We start from the raw sequence: 21,958 nt of genomic DNA, 5'->3' as shown, positions 1-21,958 counted from the left end.
GCTTTAGAGGTTGCCCAGAATGCGAGGTATTCGACGTATTTCTGGCAGGATGCTCTCCATTCGGTCGCTCTGGGAATAGCGAGCCTAAGTTGGACTTTGGGGGAGGACCCCAGATGTTGTGCCCTGTATCCTTGACCGCGGGCGAATTCGGCATGACAGGACTACTCTGAACACTCATGCTCGGAGACACGGCTCTCCGTTTGAAAAGATTGGGATCAAAGTCATCTTCCCGGCGTCGCTTCCTATTGATCTCGGTCATGGCAGTAAAGCTTGCGTGGGGTGTTGAGCTACTCGATCCCGGTCGATCGTACGGTTTAGCGAACTCGGCTGTGCTAGACCCTAAGGTGGTCGACGGCGTGATATCCATGGCAATATCATCCTCAGACATGGCTGACGGCCCCAATGAGCGCATAGAGGGTGGTGGTGTGCGGTAGCGCTCATCAAATGTATTCCAGAACTCCACTCCCGCCGAGTTTCGATGAGCTTCATCACTGAACTTAGGCTCATCCAGGGTAAACGGACCAGGCTTCGTAGATCCGTCTTCCGAGTTCACCCCTGGTACCGAAGGGGTCAGGGACGACAAGGCGTCCAGGCTTGGGGACTTGTGCGGAACATCAGGTTCGCTCTCACGGACCTGCCGAATAACCTCCGCCTCTCGCTTGGCTTCACTGTCAATAGGAGCGGACTCCTCCATAAGGGCGGCTCTGATGCGCGCAAATGTCTTTGTTTTAGGCTGGAGACATGGTTAGCTTTGATCATTAACACGAGCACTACACTCACAAGTAAGCTACTACGCCGAGTCACAGCTCGCCGAATCACACCCAAAGGCCCGCCTTCCGACGCGGAACCTCCAGCCGAGCTGTGACCGTGCCGACTCTCCCCCTCATCGCTCAAATCCGACAAGCGCAAGTCGCGAGTCCCAAGGCTGAGACTCTCGCGACGAGGCCCAAGACCTTGTTTCGAACCGAAATAACCACCGTTAGGATTCTCAATGCTTTTCATTACCGGCGGGGAGAGAGGCCCGGGACTCTGCTTCGAGCTATTTCCACTGGCACTGCTGGAGCTGTGTCTGCTACGCCCTTTGCGGAATCGAGCCCGCTGAAAGCTCAGCAGGCTAGCTGCCGCCTGTGAATACCCACCCATCCAGTCGTTTCCCGGACTAGAAATGTTTCCCGCAGCAAATGGGCTGGGCCCGCCAACCATCTTGTTCGCCTGGGGCGTGCTGGCTATCATCATATCGTCCCGATCGCCTATCATCGGCTCGTCATCCTCCTCACTACTGCTTGTATCCGACTCCATCATGTTCACGCTGGACACGGAGCTCGAGATCGCGGTTCGGTCGGCGGGGCCGGATGTTGAGAAAGGACCCATAGAGGTTGACCCCGGCGAGCCACGCCGTTGCGGGATGGTGACACCTCGGCCGCCGACCGTTGGTGACGAATCAGGAGACGACTCCGCAATGATAGAGTGGTGTAGATTCGTGCATGCTCGGGAGAAATCAAGTCCTCGCGACCGTCGAGGTAGTACCGAGCCCGGGGAGCCATAGATGTGCGACGAGTCGAGCTTGGGGGAGAGTGGGGCGCGATTTGGTACGGATGTTGATCCGGCGAATTTCGAAGGTAAGTTCAATGAAAGGTTCGGGCAGTGCATGGACGACCTCCGTGGGGTTTCAGGAGTGGAGGTAATGGAGTTGTCATCTTTGCTGGAGGGGCGTGTGTCTCCCGAAATAGACGGCGAGGCGGAGACGGGTTTTGGGGCATCGGACAGCGAACGGGATTTTTGTGAAGGACGCAGTGGCGTCCCCAGGCAACTCGCCTTGTCGCCTGTAGAGTCCGTGTCGGTGCTGGGTTCACTCTGCTCCTTGCTCTGGGACAACTGCTCGCTCAGTCTGCTCGCATATGGCGGAGCGGGTAGGCTGTGCGACAGGGTCGAAGGAGGGGTAGACGACGTCAAATTAGACATTGAGGTAGATTTGAATGCGCGTCGAGATTCGAGGTCACGCTCGATGATCAGATTCGACGAAACATCATGAAGCTTGAAGCGCCGATAGTAGAAGGTCACGGAATCAGTCTTGTGTTTGTTCGCCTGTGGGGTGTCGTTGCCCGACCACTGCGCAGCGAGATGAAGATAGGTCCTGCTATCTCCAAAATCAGTGTATTATTAATTGTTAGGTCGAGAAGAACACAATTCGAAGCACTCAAAGAGAGGAGACGTTGGGATGACTGTCGATAAGCGCTGGGTCTCTTTTCATCCGGCTGGTCGCACTGACGTTCCTCGACTGCGCTGGCGAATCACGCGAACCCGTGCCCCGCTTGCAGATCGGCCGCAATTGTTGGCTGCATCTACCTCCTTGATACACTTTCCACCCCCTTTAATGTGATACCCCTTCGTATGCGCGATCGGAATTTGTTTATCGCAAATATGATTATTAGAGCAATAATCAGGAAGTTGATTTGTAGATATCCATATGATGACCCCAGATTACAAAGAAGAGGAAAACCAAAGGAGGAAGGCAAAGTAAAAAAAGGAAAGATCAGAGAAAGCAATAGCCGACATGTCTCATTGCATCATATCCAGACATAATTCACGCCAGACTCATGGCTGTACTGACTGGGGCAACATACCACTCCCAATCATTGCAGCTCGCGTGGTTATCTGCTGCATCTACAGGCGAGCCTTTCAGCATGTCACTATCTCGAGCTTGCCAGACCTTGATAATGACAGCTCGTGTGCGAGCGACATTCGAAACACTTGATTCGGCCATCGCCGCCAGTGCTCGTAGAACAAGCGACCGACCATACACCACAGTCTTAGTTGTAGGATCAGACCATAGTTCGTCACGAGCTGGGTCCAATTCCACCGCGGCCACAAACACTGGCCACGTCATGCTCACCAGAGATCGAGAATCGAGTAGTTCCGAGACCAGCCGCAGAATGCGTTTCACGTAACCGATGACCAAAGGGGTGGATGGTGAGGAGCCATACAGTGCACAATGAAGATAGAGCACGGCAGCCAATCGTTTGAGCTCCGCAGCTGACTTGAGCATTTCGTCTTCCTCGTCATCAATTTCTTGGACGAGAGTCTCCAGCCTGCGCCCAAGAGACGCTGCGCGAAGGGCAAACGCAGCCCGAGCAGAATCAGACGTAAGCTGCCGTCTCGTGCGGCTAAGTTCAGTGATGGAAGACAAGATCGACACGAGTTCCGGGCTGCATCCCATCCACAAGTCGATTTTCTGCTCGCTATCTTCCCAGTAGTCTGTCCCGAAAAGGACCTCCTCACCGCAAGCAGTCCGGCCCATAACATCTTGGAAAGCGAAGAAAAGCTCAGCAAAAGCAGAGACAGGATCTTGAGCTTTCCGAGACCTTGCAAGTGCGCCTTGTTCTTGTCTCCTGGCGCGAATTAACTCCTTTGCGCCTTTCAAGTGTATCGTCCACCGCTGATCACAATTATCCACAATCTCGTATAGACAAAGCATCATCATAATAACCAACACTTCAGGGTCACCAGAGCATGTCGACGAGCCCTCGGTAGCAAGTCTGTGGCGAAGACCTCGCAAAGCTTCCGACTTCAAACGAAGGCCGACAACGCTGTACGAGGGATCAAATCGTGACCAATGGCATGCTCCAAGCGCTTGAATAGCTTTAAACAGAGTCGGTGACGCAGACAAGCAAAATGGGAGAATGACAGAGGCAAAGGGTGAGGCAAGTTTCGAACTGGCAGTCGTCCGCGGACACACCTGCTGAAGATAATAATCGAACAAGTGCGATTTCGACTCTGGGATATTCGGAAACAGCGAAAGCGAAGCCGGCGGGCTGGACACCTCTCGCGCAATCCAGCCATCGTCAGCAACAACCACTGACGACGGCGACGCAACACCCCCATACACCAACTCCCTGTCCCTTGCACGAACCACAAGACCATTCAACTCATCGCAGGCAACGTTCACCTGATGCGGATTTTCAAAGGTCGAAACACCACTATTCACAAATCCCCAGCTTTCAACAGGAGGATACTCGCACCACTCATTCTCCTTAACTGACAAAGACGCCGACGCTCGAGACCCCGTTCCAGCAGGGCGGGACTTACTCCAAACACCTGCGCGACCAAACGCTAGGCCCCGACTCAGAAACTCCGACTCCCATTTAAGCACCAGCTCCGTGGAACATACGAGACCCCTGTCCCGACACCGGGAGCAAATGGGTTTCTGCGTGTCGCAGCGGACGCGACTCGCGCGGCACTCCTTGCAACCGCTGCGGGTTCGGGTCTTGACCGGACCCACACGGTCTGCAGCCTTTTTACGTGGCATCCGAATTCCGGCGTGATTGATGGGGAACTCTTTACATGGCCAGTTTCATGCTGCAGGAACCATTGGCGCGTTAGAGAGGAGATGAAGAGGAGGTTGCGGACTTTTCTCGAACCCCAATGGCAAATTATCTCTCGAATCTTGACAATCGAATACGAGGTGGTTTGAGCACCAGATATACTTTGTCAAGGCGGTATGGGTATATACAGTCCGGTGATTCCCTCAAAGGTCTAGTTAGAGTCTAGAGTAGATGGATGAAGGATGATGGAGCTTATTCACCATCGCAGTTGGAGTCATTGATTCTGGATGGATGATAAGGATGGAAGAATCCGCTCCGACAGAGGCATCCGCCAATGAGAACACGCAAATATCACCCCACGGGGATTCTGTATGCCTGAGGCATATACATACATTTTCAGTAGACGCTGATCTGAGCAAATCGCGAACCTCTAAATAGTACATATATCACTGATATGCACATGATGTTCTCATGACCAAGTCCTCTCGCCAAACGTCTCATTCAGACCCAATTCTTTCCAGGGTGTCCCCTTTGCATCAACTGTCCCGCTGTTGACGGTATTTCCCCACCAACTCAAGCTGACTCCCGGAAAGATCAGCGAGAAGAATATCAGAATTGCGGCAACAGCGACACCAGAGTCGAGAGCAGCGGACAACACGTAATTGTACTTGGCCCACCAGTGCGGTCTACGGCCTTTAATGACCTGCCAGCCCGTTAGTATTTCATGATTGCATCTTGTCTGGAGAGCGGAAAGCTAACCTTATTGAAGATGAAACTGACTGCGAAAGCAGTTGTATAATTGATCCCGGTCTAGTTCGTATGAGTCAGTTAACAAGGACCGTATCTAGGAGACGGATTCATACCGCTGGTGGCAGATTTCCAGTGCCTGCAAAGAAGATCGGCCAGTGGATTGCATCGACGAACCGTGACTTCGGGAATCTCTTCCGGATAAAGTATGTAATGATGGGAAGGGATGCTCCTATCCAAAACATGTGCAAAAGACCAGAATATCTCTGGCCGATGTTATATAGTCGTGCGGGCCCAATGGCTGAATAAAGCTGTCAGTGTGCGACTTGGGATAAAGGATTGGCAAAGACGTACCACCCCAGAAGATTGCACTGTTGTAGTTGACTCGGCCTTGCGGGCAGGTAAAGTTGTCAGGCTGATCACTTGAACATACATCCTTCACGTTGCCAAGCATCCATATCAGAACACCATCTGGGAGAAAAGGTCATCAGCAAGTGTATAGCAACACTCGTGTGTGAAACTCACTCTGGGTCAGAGTTCCAAGTATACATGCGACGAGTTGGGCAACAAATAATGTTCGACGCGGAATCTTCATGTACAATCCGAGCTGTGGGCAGTGAATTAGCAGAGTAACTCAGACGTGGAGGTCGGGAGGACAAACCTTCATATCTGCACCATAGTACATTGCTTGACTCAATCCGGTGTATGCGTAGAACTGAGGAATCATAAGCGACCGCTTGTCATGACGAATGTTGTATTGCGCTTTACCTTGAATATAAGAAGCACAAGGGGCTTTCCTTTCAGCGTATAGCCCGAGATAATCTCTCCCAGTACAGTCAGAACATTACTGTTCAGATTAGCGACGGCATAGACGGTCCCCACGGGTATCACATAGATTGCCGCAAGGGCAAGAGTGATAAAGAGGCCCCAGAATGGAAGTCCTGTATGCCAGATATACTGCGTCATGATTGCTACCGCCACGACGATGACCTGTCGGGGGTCAGCCTTTGCCAGGGGAGATTGCTGAAACGCCTGAACTTACCGTCAGGACTGCAAACCACCACCATGGAACATCGGGGTAGCGGGAAAGCAGTCTTGCGTGGATATCCTTTTTATTGTTGCCCTTGAATGTGCTAAGGATATCCTTGCTATGGTAGAGCAGGACGTGGGTGATCAGACAGCTGAGGACAGCAAACCCGAGTCCATAGCTCAGGGCAAAGGTCACAGGCAGAAAGATCGGGCTGTATTCGCGATACTTGGTTTCGTCAATGACACCGCTCGCATCCAGAATTCGGCTCGAATTGTAGACGTTGCCAGTATTGTCGTACGCATCAGATCCGGTCAGAGGGAGGTATGCAGTGAACCATGTGTTGGTGTAGTATAGGATTGGCGCAATCACTGCATAAACGCAGAACCAGCCGGCGAACACGTTTGCCTGTGCCCAGAATGGCATGACCAAGGGGGAGGTATTGTAAGCAATTTGGCTCCAGTCAAAGGTTGTGGGAAGGTATCCAAGTCCAGTGGTCATTCCAAACAAATTGTTAAGTACTTTGTTGTCTGCAAAGTGAACTGTTAGAAAAATCACCTATCTCATTGGGAGGAATCGAGGACGTACTTGGAGCGGCCCAGCAAATGAAAGCGAATGTGCTTAGTCCGGTGAAAATATAGCCGGGGAGCCAATACCAGCAAAAGCTCCCAATAAAGACATACAAGAAAAAGCGATAACGAGAGATCCTCCATCCATCAGCGATCGGGTTCGCGCCGCTATGAAGTGTCTGAAACAGTGCAGCATTGGCTAACGTCGAAGGCCAGATCTGTAGGTGGTCAGTTTCTTCCTCTTCCTGCATGAGTGCTCTGCATACCATCTGCGGGGGTTCAATAATATATCGATATGATAGTCCAGCCAGGCCAAGGCCGAACATCTGCATAGACAGAGCGAGCAAGATTTGGTAACCAACTGGGGTTGGCATATTGAGGAAGACTCTTTGTGCTTGAATGATAGCACTTGCCTACTCTTTGTCAGAGGCACTCCTTTGGTCCAAGGTCGGTAGTCACTCACCCATGACTGGTTGAAACTGAGATTCGACATAATGGTGATCACAGCATGCTCTTTGATGTTGAAATGGTGGTCAGGATTGATGACCAGATCCCACCGATTGAAGAGGCGGACCTTCTTAATCGGCAGTACCTTTGCGAAAAAGCACCCTACAGGGTAGCTGACCAGCTGCGCCACAAGGGACGTGATGGTAACACTCGGATAACGCATCGAGAAGAATTGGTTGACACCCGTGCCGACCTGCATCAATACCCAAGTCAGTAGGGACAGCGTACATCGATAGCTGATGAAGAACTGCACCTACCAAGGTGAATACAACCCCCAGGAACCACATCCGAAATGTGTTGATAGGTAGCGTAGGATCATCAGTGTTGGGCACATTAGCCCGGACTTCCAAATAGGGCGAGTTATCCGAATCGATCGTATACTCGACTGTATTGCTTTCTCCGATGGCAATCTCCATGGCCTCTTCGGCCGTTATTGGCTTCTTAGAGACGCCATCATCGCGCAATGATGGGTCGCCAGGGCAAACCTCCACATCGGCACCCTGTGACTGAATTGGAGCCATAACAGCTGGTCCAACAGTGATACCGCAAGATCCGGTCCTCTGCAAAAGAACAATGATGAAGAGGAGAGAGAAAAAAATGGAGTTCCTCGAGAGAATGGTCGACCTCAAATGGTGGCCATTCTGTGCGTCTTTATACCATGGCCCATCTCGTCAAATTTTCCGACAGTTATCAATCAAGATGGTTCTATCGCGAGCGAAGTGAGGGGAATCCCAACTTTGATAGAGGAAAAAGATAGAAACATTGGTAGACGGAAGGTCCTACCCCAGAACTATCTGAGGCGTTGATCGCGTCGGCATGAACCATAGTGTGGGGAAAAGAAGCGACAGGCGCCACAAGCTGCGAGATTGCTGGCGATTGATTAGGTGCCATCAGAAACTGAGATCGACGCCACCGACCATTCACGAGGAATCAGAAAGTCAAGTAAGGTCCAAGCGAGAACCCAAGGCGCCATTTGCCGGGACGTTGGCCAAGGTTATCAGCCGGCGCAAGCTAAACTCCTGCTTGTTCTCGGCCCTATCGTTATTGGCGCATGCTTAGGTTGTCCATTCACAAGGTTCGATGGCCACAGATAGGGTTTTTGTCAGTGGACCGTTTTTGTCAGTGGACCGAAACGAACATTCAGGAATGAGAACCATTATTATCTCTACTTGGATGGTGTGTCAGACAGTCCTATCAGTCAAACCATTTCTTGTCAACCAAATCCAACCACAATCGATATGTGATGGATGGACCCGGTGGAGCAAGATACCATGCTCGGTCGTAATCCGACGCCAAAACGGTGGATAAGCGAATAACAGCGATAACCATGGCCAACTTCGGGTTCGATTGATTCAGGCTAAAGACAGCTGAATCGTTTACTTACTTGCACTGGCGAGTTAATCCGAGTTATCAATTCAAAGTGGAGTCATTTTGGAGTCACCCGGACACGACACGCGGGGAACTCCACGTATTCAATTTGATTGGGTAATGTGTTGAGATGCAGTTCAGACAGTCAAGGCCAGACAACTTAGGACATCCGATAAAGAGCGAGCTTTTCTATAAGACAGCAGGTACTTCGCGTGGACCTTCCTGCATGTAGTCTGAATACTTGCGAGAGACCAACACTTCACTGATCATGCCATGACCTTCCTATCGGGCGTATAAAGCTGACCGTCACGGTGTCTGGCACCCTCATTCTGCGACCAGCCAGATCAACACAACAAGTCTTTCCTTTTTGACTCTCATAGTGTTCCTGAAATCCTCAATATCTCATTTTCGTACTCTTCAGGACAACGTCATGGCGGTAACCAAGTCATCTTCCCTTTTGATCGTGGGGGCAGGCACCTGGGGCACATCGACTGCTCTCCACCTGGCACGAAGAGGATACACAAATGTGACGGTTCTAGATCCCTACCCCGTTCCCTCAGCCATCTCGGCTGGGAATGATGTGAACAAGGTCATCTCCTCCGGCCAATATAGCAACAACAAGGACGAAATTGAGGTCAACGAGATTCTGGCTGAAGAAGCGTTCAATGGCTGGAAGAACGACCCCTTGTTCAAACCATACTATCACGATACTGGATTGCTCATGTCCGCCTGCTCCCAGGAAGGCTTGGACCGCCTTGGAGTCCGTGTCAGGCCCGGTGAGGACCCCAACCTTGTGGAACTGACACGGCCGGAGCAATTCCGCAAATTAGCTCCTGAGGGTGTTCTACAGGGAGATTTCCCCGGCTGGAAGGGCTACTTTGCGCGTTCAGGAGCTGGTTGGGCCCATGCTCGCAATGCACTCGTGGCTGCTGCAAGGGAGGCTCAGAGAATGGGCGTGAAGTTCGTAACTGGCACTCCTCAGGGCAGAGTAGTCACTCTAATATTTGAGAATAACGATGTCAAAGGTGCCGTTACGGCAGACGGCAAGATTTGGCGTGCAGAGCGCACATTCCTCTGCGCCGGTGCCAGCGCTGGTCAGTTCCTCGACTTCAAGAATCAGTTGCGTCCAACGGCATGGACGCTGGTTCATATTGCTCTGAAGCCTGAGGAGCGGGCTCTTTACAAGAATATCCCAGTTATCTTCAACATTGAGAGGGGGTTCTTCTTCGAACCAGATGAGGAGCGCGGTGAGATTAAGATCTGCGACGAACATCCGGGGTATACCAATATGGTACAGTCTGCCGACGGCACGATGATGAGCATTCCTTTTGAAAAGACTCAGATTCCTAAAGAAGCCGAGACGAGGGTTAGAGCTCTGCTTAAAGAGACGATGCCACAGCTTGCAGACCGTCCATTCAGTTTCGCCAGGATTTGTTGGTGCGCCGACACTGCCAACCGGGAGTTCTTGATCGATCGCCATCCTCAGTACCATTCGCTTGTGCTGGGCTGCGGCGCTTCCGGCAGAGGTAAGACTTTCACATCAAGAGATGTTAAACGCAACAATCGCTGACCAATTCTTTTCTTAAGGATTCAAATATCTACCTTCAATTGGCAATCTCATCGTTGATGCTATGGAAGGCAAGGTCCCTCAAAAGATCCACGAACTGATTAAATGGAACCCAGAGATTGCTGCCAATCGCAACTGGAGGGATACTTTGGGGAGATTCGGGGGTCCCAACAGAGTAATGGACTTCCACGACGTCAAGGAGTGGACAAATGTACAATATAGAGATATTTCCAAGTTATAAGTGATGTAGCAAATCTGCCCAAAAATCCATAACGCTATTCTACATATACGCAAGTAGTCATCGTACATGTGCACATACCACCAGGGTATGCATGCGGGTACTAACCCATTCTTCAAGAAATCTGCTTGGTGTCATTATTCCACTTCTATGCAGGAGTAGCCGAGGACGTATAGTGCAACCGATCGTGATGAGAAGGCAGATCCTCCAGCTGATATGTTTGGGCTTCCCAGCCACGTGAGCCTAGACCTCGTTCTTGGATCTGTTGTTCCTCATCGCCTGGCAGTTTAGAAAAGCCATTTGGACCGACGATTTCATAAGCCTCGTGTGGAACATCACAGGCGACAGACCGCAACGGAGGGTAGTAGCGTCGGTAGGAGAAATGAGCAATAATCAGGCCAAGGATAGACCCACAGGTCACATCATAGACATCGTGCCGATAGTCCTCAAGGCGCGAGATTGCGATCATCAGCGCGCACAACATCGGTATTAAAGCCAGAATGCAGCGCCAGAGATCAGCTCTAGGGCGGAATACATGCATCTGTCCAGAGAGGAACCTACAACGAGCAGGCGTTAGCATTGGGAGCTGGGCAACAATCTTATGGCCGAAACCAACATTGACAGGTATCCTAGCCCACCAAAAGCAAAGCTACTGTGACCACTGGGGAAACTTCTCCATCCCTCCTGGAGTATGTGGTTGTTCGACTGAGTACAGACCGTCCAGGCTACCAATGTGTTGGCCGGAGTGCCCTTCTTGGGCATACACCGTGAGATAAGATCGGGTCGAGGTCTCCCAACAGCATTCTTGATGATGTCCGTAATCAGGGAAGTCAACATAAGCGCGACGAGTAGCCCGAGAATAGTGACTTGAACCTGGTATGGTTTGGGGCGGAAAATGGCTGCCCAGCAAACCAGAATCAGAAGTGGGACGACACCAGCATAGATAATCGACCATACTGGCAATTTATGAGCGTAGGGCAAACTGGTGTCAGATTCTGAGAATGCTCACCCACAGGGACTCTTTCTACAACAGCAAACGGATACTGGATAGATCTATTATCGAGAGAAAACATGCGATGGAAGGGGTCCACGAAAAGTTGGATCTGCGTTCCATGAGAGCCGTTAGTAAGGCAACCGTGTCTCAACCCCAGATAAAGAAAGGAGTTACCATAACCCATATCCCTGCTAAACATGCTAAGGCGATATAATCCACGGCTGGATATGAACGTTGGCAAAAGCGAGCCAGAGCGTCTGACATTACAGTCGGCTTCGACCCTGTATCCATGCCATTGCGGGGCATCTCCGTGATATTCAATTGATTATATTACTCATAAGAATAAAAGCTCCCCGCGCATGTCAAACTGCGCATTGAGGAAGGAGAAATAACAAGGAGATAGTGATTTGTGAAATCTTCAAGACAGCGCCAGTTAGGCAAGGCACACGAGCAATCTGGCTGTCGTCAGCGCCTAAGCACGGGCCACTTCCACTTCTGGCGAATCTCCGCATCCTCTTCAATAAACACAACCCAGCTTTCTGGCACCACAAGTTGCTGAGATTGATTTCAACACACTTCAGAAGTTTTGCGGCTTGCATATATATTTACTTTAAGGAATTTATTCGGCCTTTTGCAATCACATGGCTGAAGCTGGGAAACCAAGGCCGCTCACGGCCTTCGCGCCGCCGCCTCCTCTCTGGAAACACTTCACACAGGACAATCTCAAAAGACTAGAGGACATCAAGAAAGAGGCCTCGAAGGGCGAAGACGGGAAACCGCGAAAGAAGAAGTGGACTCCTGCTGAGTTGCGCGCTCTCCAACTTCCACCAGAGCTCCGTTTTCTTGTTCCCCCGGAGATACCGAAGTCGGGACAGTACAGCGTCTTTGGTGAATTACAGAGTGTAGGTCCACTACATTTAAGGCGCTCAATTGTTCATTTCTTACCATGGATTTTAGCTATCTACGACTCTGCCGTCTTTGCAGGAGCAGGGTATTGAACAGCTCTATCCCTCAACCCCAACCGAGACGGACCCCGACAAGCCGTCGCAACCATCTCGCCCGTTCAACCATGCCTACTATCTTTTGAAAATCAGCAAGTCCCTACTACTAAACTTCCTCGAATTTGTCGGTATTCTCTCGATTGCCCCCGAGCAATTCCAATCAAAGGTAGAGGACCTGCGAAACCTCTTTATCAACGCCCACCATCTTCTCAACCTCTATCGACCACATCAAGCGCGAGAGTCTCTGATTATGATGATGGAGGAGCAGCTCAATCGGAGCCGAGAAGAGATACAACAAATGGATAAGATGCACGCCGAGATCAACGGTTTTCTGGAGCAGCTGAAAGCTCAGGGGATTGACATAGATTCTGCCTCTAAGTCGCGAGAAGACGTTACGGCAAAGCGCGCTACTGGCGATCAGGATGCCAACAATGCCAACAGCTCCCGACTTGTTTGGGACATCCTGGATGGAACGGATTGAGGCCGACAGACACCCCATCATCTTTCTTCCACACGTGGTACTCGGGATGGTCCAGAGAGCAACTACACAGCTTTCTCCGGCTCGCTTTTGAGAGTATACTACTCTGGTAGTCTACACTACTGCCTAGCGCCGCTTGTTACTCGGGGAAACAGTCAACTGTAATGAATGCGCAAATCTAGTGCTGCGATTGCCACGTCGAGCGCCAAGGCATACAGTTTCGACCACCCCATGATGCAGCTCGAAACCAGCCATGGAAAACATCATCTTAATGCAAATACCCCCAGAATGAAGGCGGTACTTTATGGGTTGCATGCTATCGTTCTTAGCTACCATGTGTCTGTCAACAGTGCACGGGAAATAGTTCACCCGCACATCACGTGTCGCACCACTTTTTGCGAGCTTTAAAATCTTCCCGCCGAATTTCCACCACCATTTCCACATTTTCAAACTATGCATTTTGGCCAGCATTTGGGAATCACAGTTTTATTTTTGAAGTAGAGCTGTTGATCAGTCCAGTAATGCTAATTGCTCAAAACAATTGAGCAACTACTGACCCTAAGTATTCGGTAAGCCTCTCTCTTGCTATCTCTTTTATGGTTCCAAATGATGAATATGCCAATCTCTTTGTTTCAACCCCATATGAAAGTACAAAGTACTTATGATTCCATCTGTGCATTATAATCTGAAATCAGGCTTGCGAAAGCTTGCTCTCTATACCGCTCAATTTCACTTCTCGACATTGTTGATTAGTGGCTAATGCTCGCTGGTTTAGGTTTCCTGACTTTTAAGGCATTCAAGTAGCAATGGAACCGATACAATGCAAATCAATTTCTTTCCGATCAAGTTGTCTTATATACTTAAAAAACTATATCCCATGAATTGTGTAATTGGCTAGCCTGCATATACCTGCCCAAAGATCATGTAGCTCTTCGACTATGTCTATCATGAACCGAGTAGAATCTTCAAATGCCTGTTCATCCATAATTCAAGTCCTTGTGGGCCAGCACAAGTAGAATCTATCGCAAGTCTATTCAACCAGAGCTCTAACCGAGTCAAGAGCCTTGCCCCGAGCGCTCTTTCCACGCCTTCTCAACAGCGCTTGATGCGAACGAGTAAAGCTCCGTCACGAAATCTGCAACCATCTTTATGTGGACAACCTCGTCTATGGACATCAATTGGCGCAAGAAGACTCGTTCCATGATGGATGTTGCTGTCCGAAGCAACGCCAGATCCTTCGTTGCTTGCGGATCCGACGGATTCTGCAGGATGTTGCAGAAGATTGCGATCAAAGCCGACATGGGGTAGAAGATGAGGGTCCTTGGTCGATTAGCCAGCATTCACAAGACTCCACGCAACCCCGAACGATGGGGAGACTTACCAGAATACACCGTCAACGAGAACATGCTCAGCCGACTCCAGGTAGAGTAATGTGGAGCGGCTCGCCTCGACAGAGAGAGCCAGGCTTGAACTTACGCCCTCGATCAAACCGCCCTGTCCCTGGACCCATGATTTGCACCGGCTGCTTGCTTGGTGAATGATCATCATGCAGAGGTGGTAGTTCAGCCGTAGCATGACGGAATGCATGCTGACGTTTGGATCCGGCGTCTCGTGCGAGAAAGACAGGGTAGGCCTCCATTCTGGCGGCACAGACATCCTCCACCTTTCCAGCTCGTCATCTAGCTCGCGAATCTCCTTCAGCAGCTCTGCGTCTGTCTTCTGGAGCCCTCGAAACGAGTATAGAGCGCTATAGGCTCGAGATTTTATGATACTCAGGCGCAGATCGACTGGGAACATCGGATGGTCCGGCAGTTCTCGGGAATGGTGGTGAATGCCCAAGCTGCGGTACAGATGCTCTACATAACCGGGGGGGAGGGTCAGGTCGCAGTTTTCGTCCAAGAGGACCTGTGGTTGTCCTGTGCGGAGAGCCACGTCCTTCTCAATCGTATAGCATAGCCAGAATAGGTTCCTGAGATGACGTTTCTTTCTTTGCTCGAGGTGCTCGGCGGGAGATGCGGAGAATGAGTTTATGGGGCCAGGATAGGTATGGCCTCCCAGCATATATATCATCCGTGCCGCCGCAGAACCGTAATAGTTTGCTGTACACAGATTACCAGTGACTAGTTCGAAGAGCGCCTATGAATCTGTCAGCTTTGTTGAAGAACGATACAGTAAAGTCACGCAGCTTGCACGGCAATTTGCAAGATGCCAGGCGAGCATGACGACTCACCATAATGATAAGCGCCTGCAGACCCTCCAAGCCCGCATCCTCCCGGAGGACCTGCGGGATGAGACACTGAGCCTTGAGGGCAAGTCCCTCGCTGTCGATCGGCGGGAGGCTAAGCGGTCTATCCTTGTATTCCGGAACTTGGAGAATGGAACTAAAGGCAAGAAAGGATAGAATACAGGCCCTGATGTCTGCTCGCCAGGCACTCACACCCGAGTGCGAGTACGCGACTTTGATGGTGTCAGGGAAAAGGATAGGATCCACAATCGGAAACACCCGTTGCATCAGGGTTGTGCGGAATATGTCGAAATGTACTTCAACAGCATGTCGATCGGGAAGTTCCAACATGCTCTGAGGCAGCATGCCCGTCAAAAACTGGTTTGAGCTTAATGCTCGTTGTTTCTCCCACGGTGGCCGGGAATACTTGTTGAATATATCCTCGGAAATCTGTCGTCCTGTACGTGCTTGAATCCATTGTCGACCCTCAGGAAGCAGGAAGGGGATCCTTGTCATCGAATTGATGACGCCTAGCTCCTGGCCGGCGAAATGGAACGTCACGGTCGAGGACGAAACCTGAGGCTGGCTTAGAGGTGAGGAATGTCGTGAGAAATCAAGGTCCGGGCTGCCACTGCTCGATGATAGAGTGGACCCTGTCAGGGTAAGTTTCTATATGACATAACGATAGGTAAGAGGGGTGGGCACAAAGCGCACCAGATTCTTTCAGTAGACTCTCCGATAGCAGCTTCTCTATCCTGCTTATTCGCTCTGCCAAACGGGAGCTTTTCTGTTGCCTAGATCGATATTCAGCTATGGAAGTTTAGACGCATATCAAAAGCTGATCTACGTACGCTGGTTCACTGTTCTCTTTTCGCTTCCTCCGAATCACCCGATCAAAGGTGCAAGGGATATTATGGTGACTGCACCAATTACATTGTGGCACAGCTGCATCACATTTGATCTAAATCCACCGTCAGTCAATACTCAGCGGAGGCGGTTCCGCTTGCGCCGAAAAGTAGTACTACCTTCCTCTTGTAACATGAATCGCAAGCCCTCGCCGTTCGCCTCCGAGACGAAGGGGCTTCACGGTTCTCCTCCTCAGGCCCCGCACCTGACATGACAAGAGGGTTCATCTGAGATGAGCCTCTGGGCTCTATGGGCGCGCGTTAGAGCCAATATTTCACTTAGGATTAAGCATTAAGCATAAAAGCCAAATCCCGGGCGAGCCGTCGGCGTGGTTAGTGACACACTATCAGAACGGCGGAGGCGATAAAGATAAGATACTCCGAATCCCGCTGACAAAGGATCCGGTCGGAATAGAGTATCACCGCTTGTTCCCCGTTTCGTGGATGTTTTGTTTACTCTGTATCAAGTGAAGTATACTGGGTACTAATGGAGGAATCAAATGCAGAAGGCAAATAGAGCTGCTTGAATGAGAATAAGGGGGGATTCAGCAGCATCTATTGTAATCTGGACATAGTTGGCCGATCCGCCGCATGTACAATGCTGATAAGTGCGGAATATATCTTCACTAAGACCAGCCGTTCAAGTATCATATCAAATCATTCAACTACCTACCATTCCCACGAGAGAGATAAAGCAGGAATATATAGGGTTGATAACAAGGAATGAGAACCCCTAGCTTCTCTGATACACCATAGTCCGATATCGAACTAGAAGAACTCAACGTTACCGCCAAAGCAAGCCCTCGAACCAGGATATCATAATGGTAGAGAATCAAAACGCGCTTTCCTCCGTCAGTTGTCATAATGACTACTAGGCCAAATCCTGTCTGCCATCAGCAAGTATCCACCATCCAATACTGATCCAAAGGATACTATACATTTCACATCACCGTGCAAATGCAGCAATCGCACTCTTCATCCCCACAGTCACATCCAAAACACGGTTTCGAGACGGTCTTGATGGGTCTCTTGATGGACGATCCGGAGGCCGAGGACGGAAGGGTCCAGTTGATGGGAGAGGAGAAGGACGAGGCGGCCATTTTGCGGTGAATGGAGTAGAGTGCGGTGACGTTGCCAGTTGAAGCCAGTAATTATGAGCGCGGCTGCTGATGATCACTGAAGTCAATGTCACAATGTTGGTAGGGCTCAGATTCGCCTTCTGTTGTTATGGTGACAGTCAGGCTGAAGAGAGGGAGTGAGAAAGACCGGAATCGCAACAATGGCTAAGAGTCGATCTGAGGCTGGAGAAGTCAGGAATAAATAGTACCTTACTGACAGGCAGCTAAGTTTTAGCGCCAAATAAAGAAAGAGCTAATCAGATGAACATTACTCCGAACTCCAACGAGTTATTACCTCTGTCTATCAACCCAATGATTCCCAAGCGACCAGCCCGACCAACAATTCGTTGCTACCTTACTAACCGTTGAGATAACCAACCTCCGGTGCGTACATAGAACCAGGTCGAAGCATTGAGGTAGCTCTGCTCGTGGTCCAGCACCCGATCGTGTCACTTGTTGAGGGCCATCTTCATCTTGCAGATCGCTGCCATATTCTGCCCTACCACACACGTCATTGGCAGACGGGCGCAAAGCACGGAGGACAAGCGATTCATATGAGAGTTGAACCAGATGGTCTACACAGATAAATCAAGAATAATGCATGATGGCGAGCTAAATAGTCCTCTGACCAGGGATAGATTCTTCTAGTCCAACGATATTTACAGACAAAACTTTTTGTTTTCTCGATTCATAAATCATCGCACGTACCCAAACCATGGTGTCTAATTGATTCTCTTTCCTGCTCAGGGTCTCATCACTTGGAAATAATGAGGGTGCGAACCCTCATTGTGCTCCGGGGTATCGTCTAAGTCATCCATAATGTCCTGCTTTTGTGGCGTAGGCTCTATTCATTAAGTATTCGGTATGTTTCGTTGTGAAGTCATCAAGCCGTTAATATTCAGATGTCGTGCGAGGTGATTACAGCTGCTCAACCCAGGGGGCAACGCCGGGCTGCATCTGGTTCAGCCATTTGACGAGCTCGATGAGCTCGGCACGGCGCTCGTCCTCAAGCTGGTCCGAATCGCCACAGAGGACAGACTGGAAGATGGGCAGGAACTGCGGGGTGAGCTCCCGGATGTTAGGGTCTTCCCACTTGTCTACAAGCTAGTCAGTAACGTTCTTGCTCGTTCCAAACAAGGTGGGATCACATACACAGCTGGCAGATCATGCGGTACAGGGGTTCGTTCTCCTCGTAATCGTTCTTCAAAGGGAGGATGGAGACGAGGACTGGGAGAACATCCTTGAGAGGAATGGCCTCACGGTGTTTCAGGATCATACGACTGAGACAGCCGGTAGCGTTATCCTGAAGGCGAGAGACCTTCATCTGCAGACACGACTCCAACCGCCCAAGGATGGTAGGATACTCCTTTACGATCTCAGCGTCTGCGGTGGAGTGCTCGACAAGACGGCCAACAGCATAAGCAGCATTGGACTTGGTCTGAGGATCCTCATCACCCAGGCGGTGGATGAGCAGCTTCAGGAAAGGACGAGTGAACTGAGTGACACCAGCACCCATACCGTTGATGCACTCGGCAAGGACACCAACGGCAGTGGCACGCTCCAGAGCCTCAGTGCTACCGGCGTAGCGCAGGATGGTCTTCTCGAACACCTTCCAGAGCTCGGCGAAGCTCTCACCAAGGGCTGCAGCGAGACCGGAAACAACATCGAGGGCAGTGTCAACAACAACCCAGTCGAACTCAGAAGTCTCCTCACCAGCCTCGAGAGACTCCTCTTCGGGGCCAAATTCGAGCTGGCAAGGGTGCTTCTTCGTGATGATGTCTGTGACCATCTGGATGACGTTGTGGAGAGTAGTCTCGTTGGCAATCAGAGAAGGACCGCAGTAGCGCAGGTTCTCGGCCATGTTACGGTTGATATCGGCGACAGTAGCCCTATGTCAAGTGGTCAATACCAATCCAAAGATGACATGAAAACAGTAAGAACAGTGAAATGAAGGCCTCAGGTTTCGTTGGAAAGAATCGTGTTTCACATCACGCACGCATTTTGCGCGTCTGAGTGAGCTGGGTAGACGAGTGTGTTCATCATTGGAATCGGCATGCTTGTGCAAAGCAGCCATCGTGCAATATGCAGAAAGAAAAAGATAGAGGATATACATACCGATCGTCTTCCTCAGTCCACATCTTAATGGTAGCGGTCATCAGGATTTCACCAAACTTCTTGACCTCCTTGGCGGGCTCGACCTGCAAAGGTAGACCAGGCTTCCACTTAGCCATCTGACCGGTCTCTTCGGCAATAGCGAAGAGCATCGCGTACGAGCGGTGCAGAGTGCTAATGGTGCTGCGACGAACACCCTCGTAAGGGTGCTCAGCAAGAGGCAGGACCTGCTCAATGGTCTTCTCAAAGTAAGGCAGGTAGGCGCTCTTGGTGTGCGTGACGAGATCACCAATAACCTCGACAGCGATTTCCTTCTCCAGGGACAAGGGTGTGGTGGCGGTAATGTCGTCCCAAGCATCCTCGTCATCGAGATCAACATCCTCGATACCGCCATCCTCTCCAACAGGCTCGTCATCATCGTCGGCACTGGCGACCTTGACCTTGCGGCCAGCGATAATCACCTCTTGGCCAACAAGATCCTTGGCAGCCTCACCAAGAGATACATCCAGGTCAGTCTCGTCCTGCTCAATGCAAGCGAAAAGGCCCTTGACCACACCATCGAGGAAGGGAGCGAAGTGCTCTCCATAAACCTTGGACATGGCTCCCCAGAAGATGTAGGTGCTCTCCTTGAGACGGGAGTGGTCGAGGTGAAGTGCCTCCTCGGTGGCGCGCATGAGGGGCTCGACGTAGGGTTGGTAACGCTCTGCACCAGCAGCAGCCGACATTTCACCCATTGCGTCGGTGACACTAGCGCGCAGGTCCAATTCTTCCTCACTGTCCTTGACGGTAGCAAACTCCTGCAGGAGGTGCATGGACTCGTCGAAGTAGGGAAGGAAGGACTCGCCGGCAGAGGATGCAAGGGAGCCCAGAGCTCCGGCAGTCAAGCCCTTGATTCTAAAGTCGGGGTGCTTGAAGAGCTTGTGCAGAATCGGAACGAGCTCGCCCTGGTAAGGAGCGACGTCCTTCTCGTCCAAGCCATCAACAACGGCATCAATGGCGCTGATACCGGCCTTCATGATATCAATGGTGGGGCCATCCTCCTCACCCTTGTACTCCTGCATAGCACTGGCCAAGTTCTTGAAAAGCAGAGGCATGAGCTTTTCGTGCTCAGCACTGAGATCTTCAGCGAGGTCATCGGCAAGACGAGCCACAGCATGCAAAGAGGCTTGGCGAACCTTGGGTTCGGGATCAGCGAGCAGCTGCAGAACCATGGGGAAGATGTCTTGCATCTGAGTGCTGATGAAGTCAGGAGCACCCTCGACACACATTCCAAGAGCCATGATACCAGCCCTGCGGTAGTCAGGGTTGCTGTTGTTGAAGTACTGGCCCAAAGCGTGAAGAAGGGGCACAACAACTTGGCTGGGAGGTAGACTCTGGGCCAGCATATCAAGCAGGCCAAGAGCAGACCGAGCGGGAGTGATATCGTCATCGTCCGAGGAAGTGTCACCGAGCTCGGTGACGATGTGCAGGGCGGTGCGGGTGAGCTGCTCGCCAATACGCATGCCCTGGATCTTGAGCTTACGGTACTGAACGCACTGCATCAGGAAGCTGATGGCTTGAGTACGAGTATCCTCGTCGACCTCGGTGTTGGCAGCAAGCTCGTTCATGAAGATAACAAGCTCCTTAAGGTGGACAGTCAGGAGGGCAGGGTCACAGCCAAGGAGAGTCTGGAAGACCTCAAAGGCCTGCATAACACGGTCCTCCTGCTTCTGGTCGATCGAGTCTTTCAGGACTGCGACCATGGAGGGAACGATATCCTGGAATGCCCTAACGGGGCCAACATCCTCCTCGGAGTCAAGGTGCATGGCAAGCTTGCTCAGGGCCAGAAGGGTGTTGACCCGGACTTCCTCGCTCTCGGGGTCGCGGATGGTCTTGCTGAACAGGGCAAAGATGTCAGAGAACTTCGCCTCGAGGCTCTCACCTAGAGTCTCTAGAATGGTAAAGAGGATGTAGATAGCCACACCACGCTCATCCTTGTTGCCACTGTTACCAGCCTGCACCAGGAAATTAGGCAGCTCGGCCCACTCGCCGTCGTTCAGGTCGACCCGAGCAACAGCAGAGATGATACGGGCAATTGAGTGACGGACGAGTGAGGAGCCCTCGCTCATCGTAGAACGCAGCAGCTGCTCACGGATCTGAGGCTTCTGGGCACCCTGGACGGAAACCCAGTGCTTGTTGACCAACGAGCGAGCCTCAACAGCGGCCAGCTGCCTTAGATTGGGATCCTCATGACCGGTGGCGATCTGGATAAGGAGAACGAGAGACTCAGGCTTGTTGTAAAACTCGCGCTGGAGGATACCGGTTGCTTCCTTGACGTTGCCCTGGGCAGCTATTGTGTTCCCATCAGCATCACACCCATCTTGCCAAAGTCACTAGTCGAGTTCATGAAAGCTACTCACGGTTCAGAACAATCTGAAGCTGCTGCAGGAATCTTTGCTGATCCATGATGGAAATATGGATAAAACTTTTGTGGGAAAAAAAAAATATGTACACCTCTCAAAAGTGGGGGTCCCACCCTTCTTTAATAGCAAGATGGGATTCTCCAACGACTTATTGAGCTGCCTGCACGGAGACAAACAGCTCAAGGGGGTATCACAGAAACAAAAGATAGAAACACCAAGAAAGGAATGAGGAGTAAAAAGAAAAGAGAGGTGAAGGACACTCAGGAGGAGAAGAAGATAAGAAGGAAAAAAAAAGTTCTCACTAAGGGGTGGGTTGTTTGGATAATTTTCTTCAGGTCCCTCCGCGTTACTTTCTTCAGGTTAGCGGCATTTTCTATCA

General features: G+C 51.0%; 7 protein-coding genes across 7 annotated transcripts; 2 read left to right on the top strand and 5 right to left on the bottom strand.

The window, feature by feature from the left end:
• Window positions 1–4,658: 4,658 nt before the first annotated feature.
• optE (uncharacterized protein) lies at window positions 4,659–7,876 on the bottom strand. Its single transcript, XM_077805053.1, has 12 exons — window positions 7,430–7,876; window positions 7,129–7,365; window positions 6,932–7,078; window positions 6,685–6,883; window positions 6,112–6,626; window positions 5,838–6,059; window positions 5,731–5,784; window positions 5,595–5,676; window positions 5,424–5,540; window positions 5,186–5,370; window positions 5,082–5,132; window positions 4,659–5,025 (listed from the first exon to the last, which is right to left on the bottom strand). The coding sequence occupies exons 1-12, from the start codon at window positions 7,691–7,693 to the stop codon at window positions 4,792–4,794; spliced, it is 2,307 nt and encodes a 768-aa protein (XP_077661186.1). The 5' UTR covers window positions 7,694–7,876; the 3' UTR covers window positions 4,659–4,791.
• Window positions 7,877–8,640: 764 nt separating this feature from the next.
• On the top strand, window positions 8,641–10,348 carry FAOX-II (NAD(P)/FAD-dependent oxidoreductase; the record flags this gene model as incomplete). Its single annotated transcript, XM_745800.2, has 2 exons — window positions 8,641–10,066; window positions 10,128–10,348. The coding sequence occupies exons 1-2, from the start codon at window positions 8,971–8,973 to the stop codon at window positions 10,346–10,348; spliced, it is 1,317 nt and encodes a 438-aa protein (XP_750893.1). The 5' UTR covers window positions 8,641–8,970.
• A 145-nt stretch (window positions 10,349–10,493) lies between these two features.
• On the bottom strand, window positions 10,494–11,523 carry AFUA_6G10030 (phosphatase PAP2 family protein; the record flags this gene model as incomplete). The annotated part of the gene is made up of 3 exons (XM_745799.1): window positions 10,494–10,866; window positions 10,962–11,301; window positions 11,355–11,523. The coding sequence occupies 3 exons, from the start codon at window positions 11,521–11,523 to the stop codon at window positions 10,494–10,496; spliced, it is 882 nt and encodes a 293-aa protein (XP_750892.1).
• A 348-nt stretch (window positions 11,524–11,871) lies between these two features.
• Window positions 11,872–12,821, top strand: med7 (mediator complex subunit MED7; the record flags this gene model as incomplete). The annotated part of the gene is made up of 2 exons (XM_745798.2): window positions 11,872–12,241; window positions 12,297–12,821. Exons 1-2 carry the CDS (start codon window positions 11,981–11,983, stop codon window positions 12,819–12,821), a joined length of 786 nt encoding a protein of 261 aa, XP_750891.1. The 5' UTR covers window positions 11,872–11,980.
• Window positions 12,822–13,873: 1,052 nt separating this feature from the next.
• On the bottom strand, window positions 13,874–16,303 carry AFUA_6G10010 (putative C6 transcription factor; the record flags this gene model as incomplete). The annotated part of the gene is made up of 6 exons (XM_745797.2): window positions 16,068–16,303; window positions 15,894–16,003; window positions 15,757–15,836; window positions 15,049–15,695; window positions 14,200–14,954; window positions 13,874–14,138 (listed from the first exon to the last, which is right to left on the bottom strand). Exons 1-6 carry the CDS (start codon window positions 16,173–16,175, stop codon window positions 13,874–13,876), a joined length of 1,965 nt encoding a protein of 654 aa, XP_750890.2. The 5' UTR covers window positions 16,176–16,303.
• A 309-nt stretch (window positions 16,304–16,612) lies between these two features.
• Window positions 16,613–17,047, bottom strand: AFUA_6G10000 (uncharacterized protein; the record flags this gene model as incomplete). The annotated part of the gene is made up of 2 exons (XM_745796.1): window positions 16,613–16,715; window positions 16,920–17,047. 2 exons carry the CDS (start codon window positions 17,045–17,047, stop codon window positions 16,613–16,615), a joined length of 231 nt encoding a protein of 76 aa, XP_750889.1.
• Window positions 17,048–17,670: 623 nt separating this feature from the next.
• AFUA_6G09990 (putative importin beta-4 subunit) lies at window positions 17,671–21,915 on the bottom strand. The gene is made up of 4 exons (XM_745795.2): window positions 21,577–21,915; window positions 19,181–21,506; window positions 18,218–18,954; window positions 17,671–18,162 (listed from the first exon to the last, which is right to left on the bottom strand). Exons 1-4 carry the CDS (start codon window positions 21,620–21,622, stop codon window positions 17,984–17,986), a joined length of 3,288 nt encoding a protein of 1,095 aa, XP_750888.1. The 5' UTR covers window positions 21,623–21,915; the 3' UTR covers window positions 17,671–17,983.
• Between the last annotated feature and the right edge of the window lie 43 nt (window positions 21,916–21,958).

Source organism: Aspergillus fumigatus, chromosome 6 (genome assembly GCF_000002655.1).
Source record: "Aspergillus fumigatus Af293 chromosome 6, whole genome shotgun sequence".
Lineage (NCBI taxonomy): Eukaryota > Fungi > Ascomycota > Eurotiomycetes > Eurotiales > Aspergillaceae > Aspergillus > Aspergillus fumigatus.
Note: the sequence above shows the minus strand (reverse complement) of the source record. Positions and strands in the feature narration are given on the sequence as shown.

Coding starts and splice junctions, on each gene's coding strand:
- optE (XM_077805053.1), bottom strand. CDS start 7,693: ATGGCTCCAATTCAGTCACAGGGTGCCGATGTGGAGGTTTGCCCTGGC. Junction 6,884..6,931: donor TTATTGAACCCCCGCAGATG/GTATGCAGAGCA, acceptor GACCACCTACAG/ATCTGGCCTTCGACGTTAGC. Junction 5,371..5,423: donor CAGTGCAATCTTCTGGGGTG/GTACGTCTTTGC, acceptor AGCTTTATTCAG/CCATTGGGCCCGCACGACTA.
- AFUA_6G09990 (XM_745795.2), bottom strand. CDS start 21,622: ATGGATCAGCAAAGATTCCTGCAGCAGCTTCAGATTGTTCTGAACC. Junction 18,955..19,180: donor TGGACTGAGGAAGACGATCG/GTATGTATATCC, acceptor CACTTGACATAG/GGCTACTGTCGCCGATATCA. Junction 18,163..18,217: donor CCGCATGATCTGCCAGCTGT/GTATGTGATCCC, acceptor ACTAGCTTGTAG/ACAAGTGGGAAGACCCTAAC.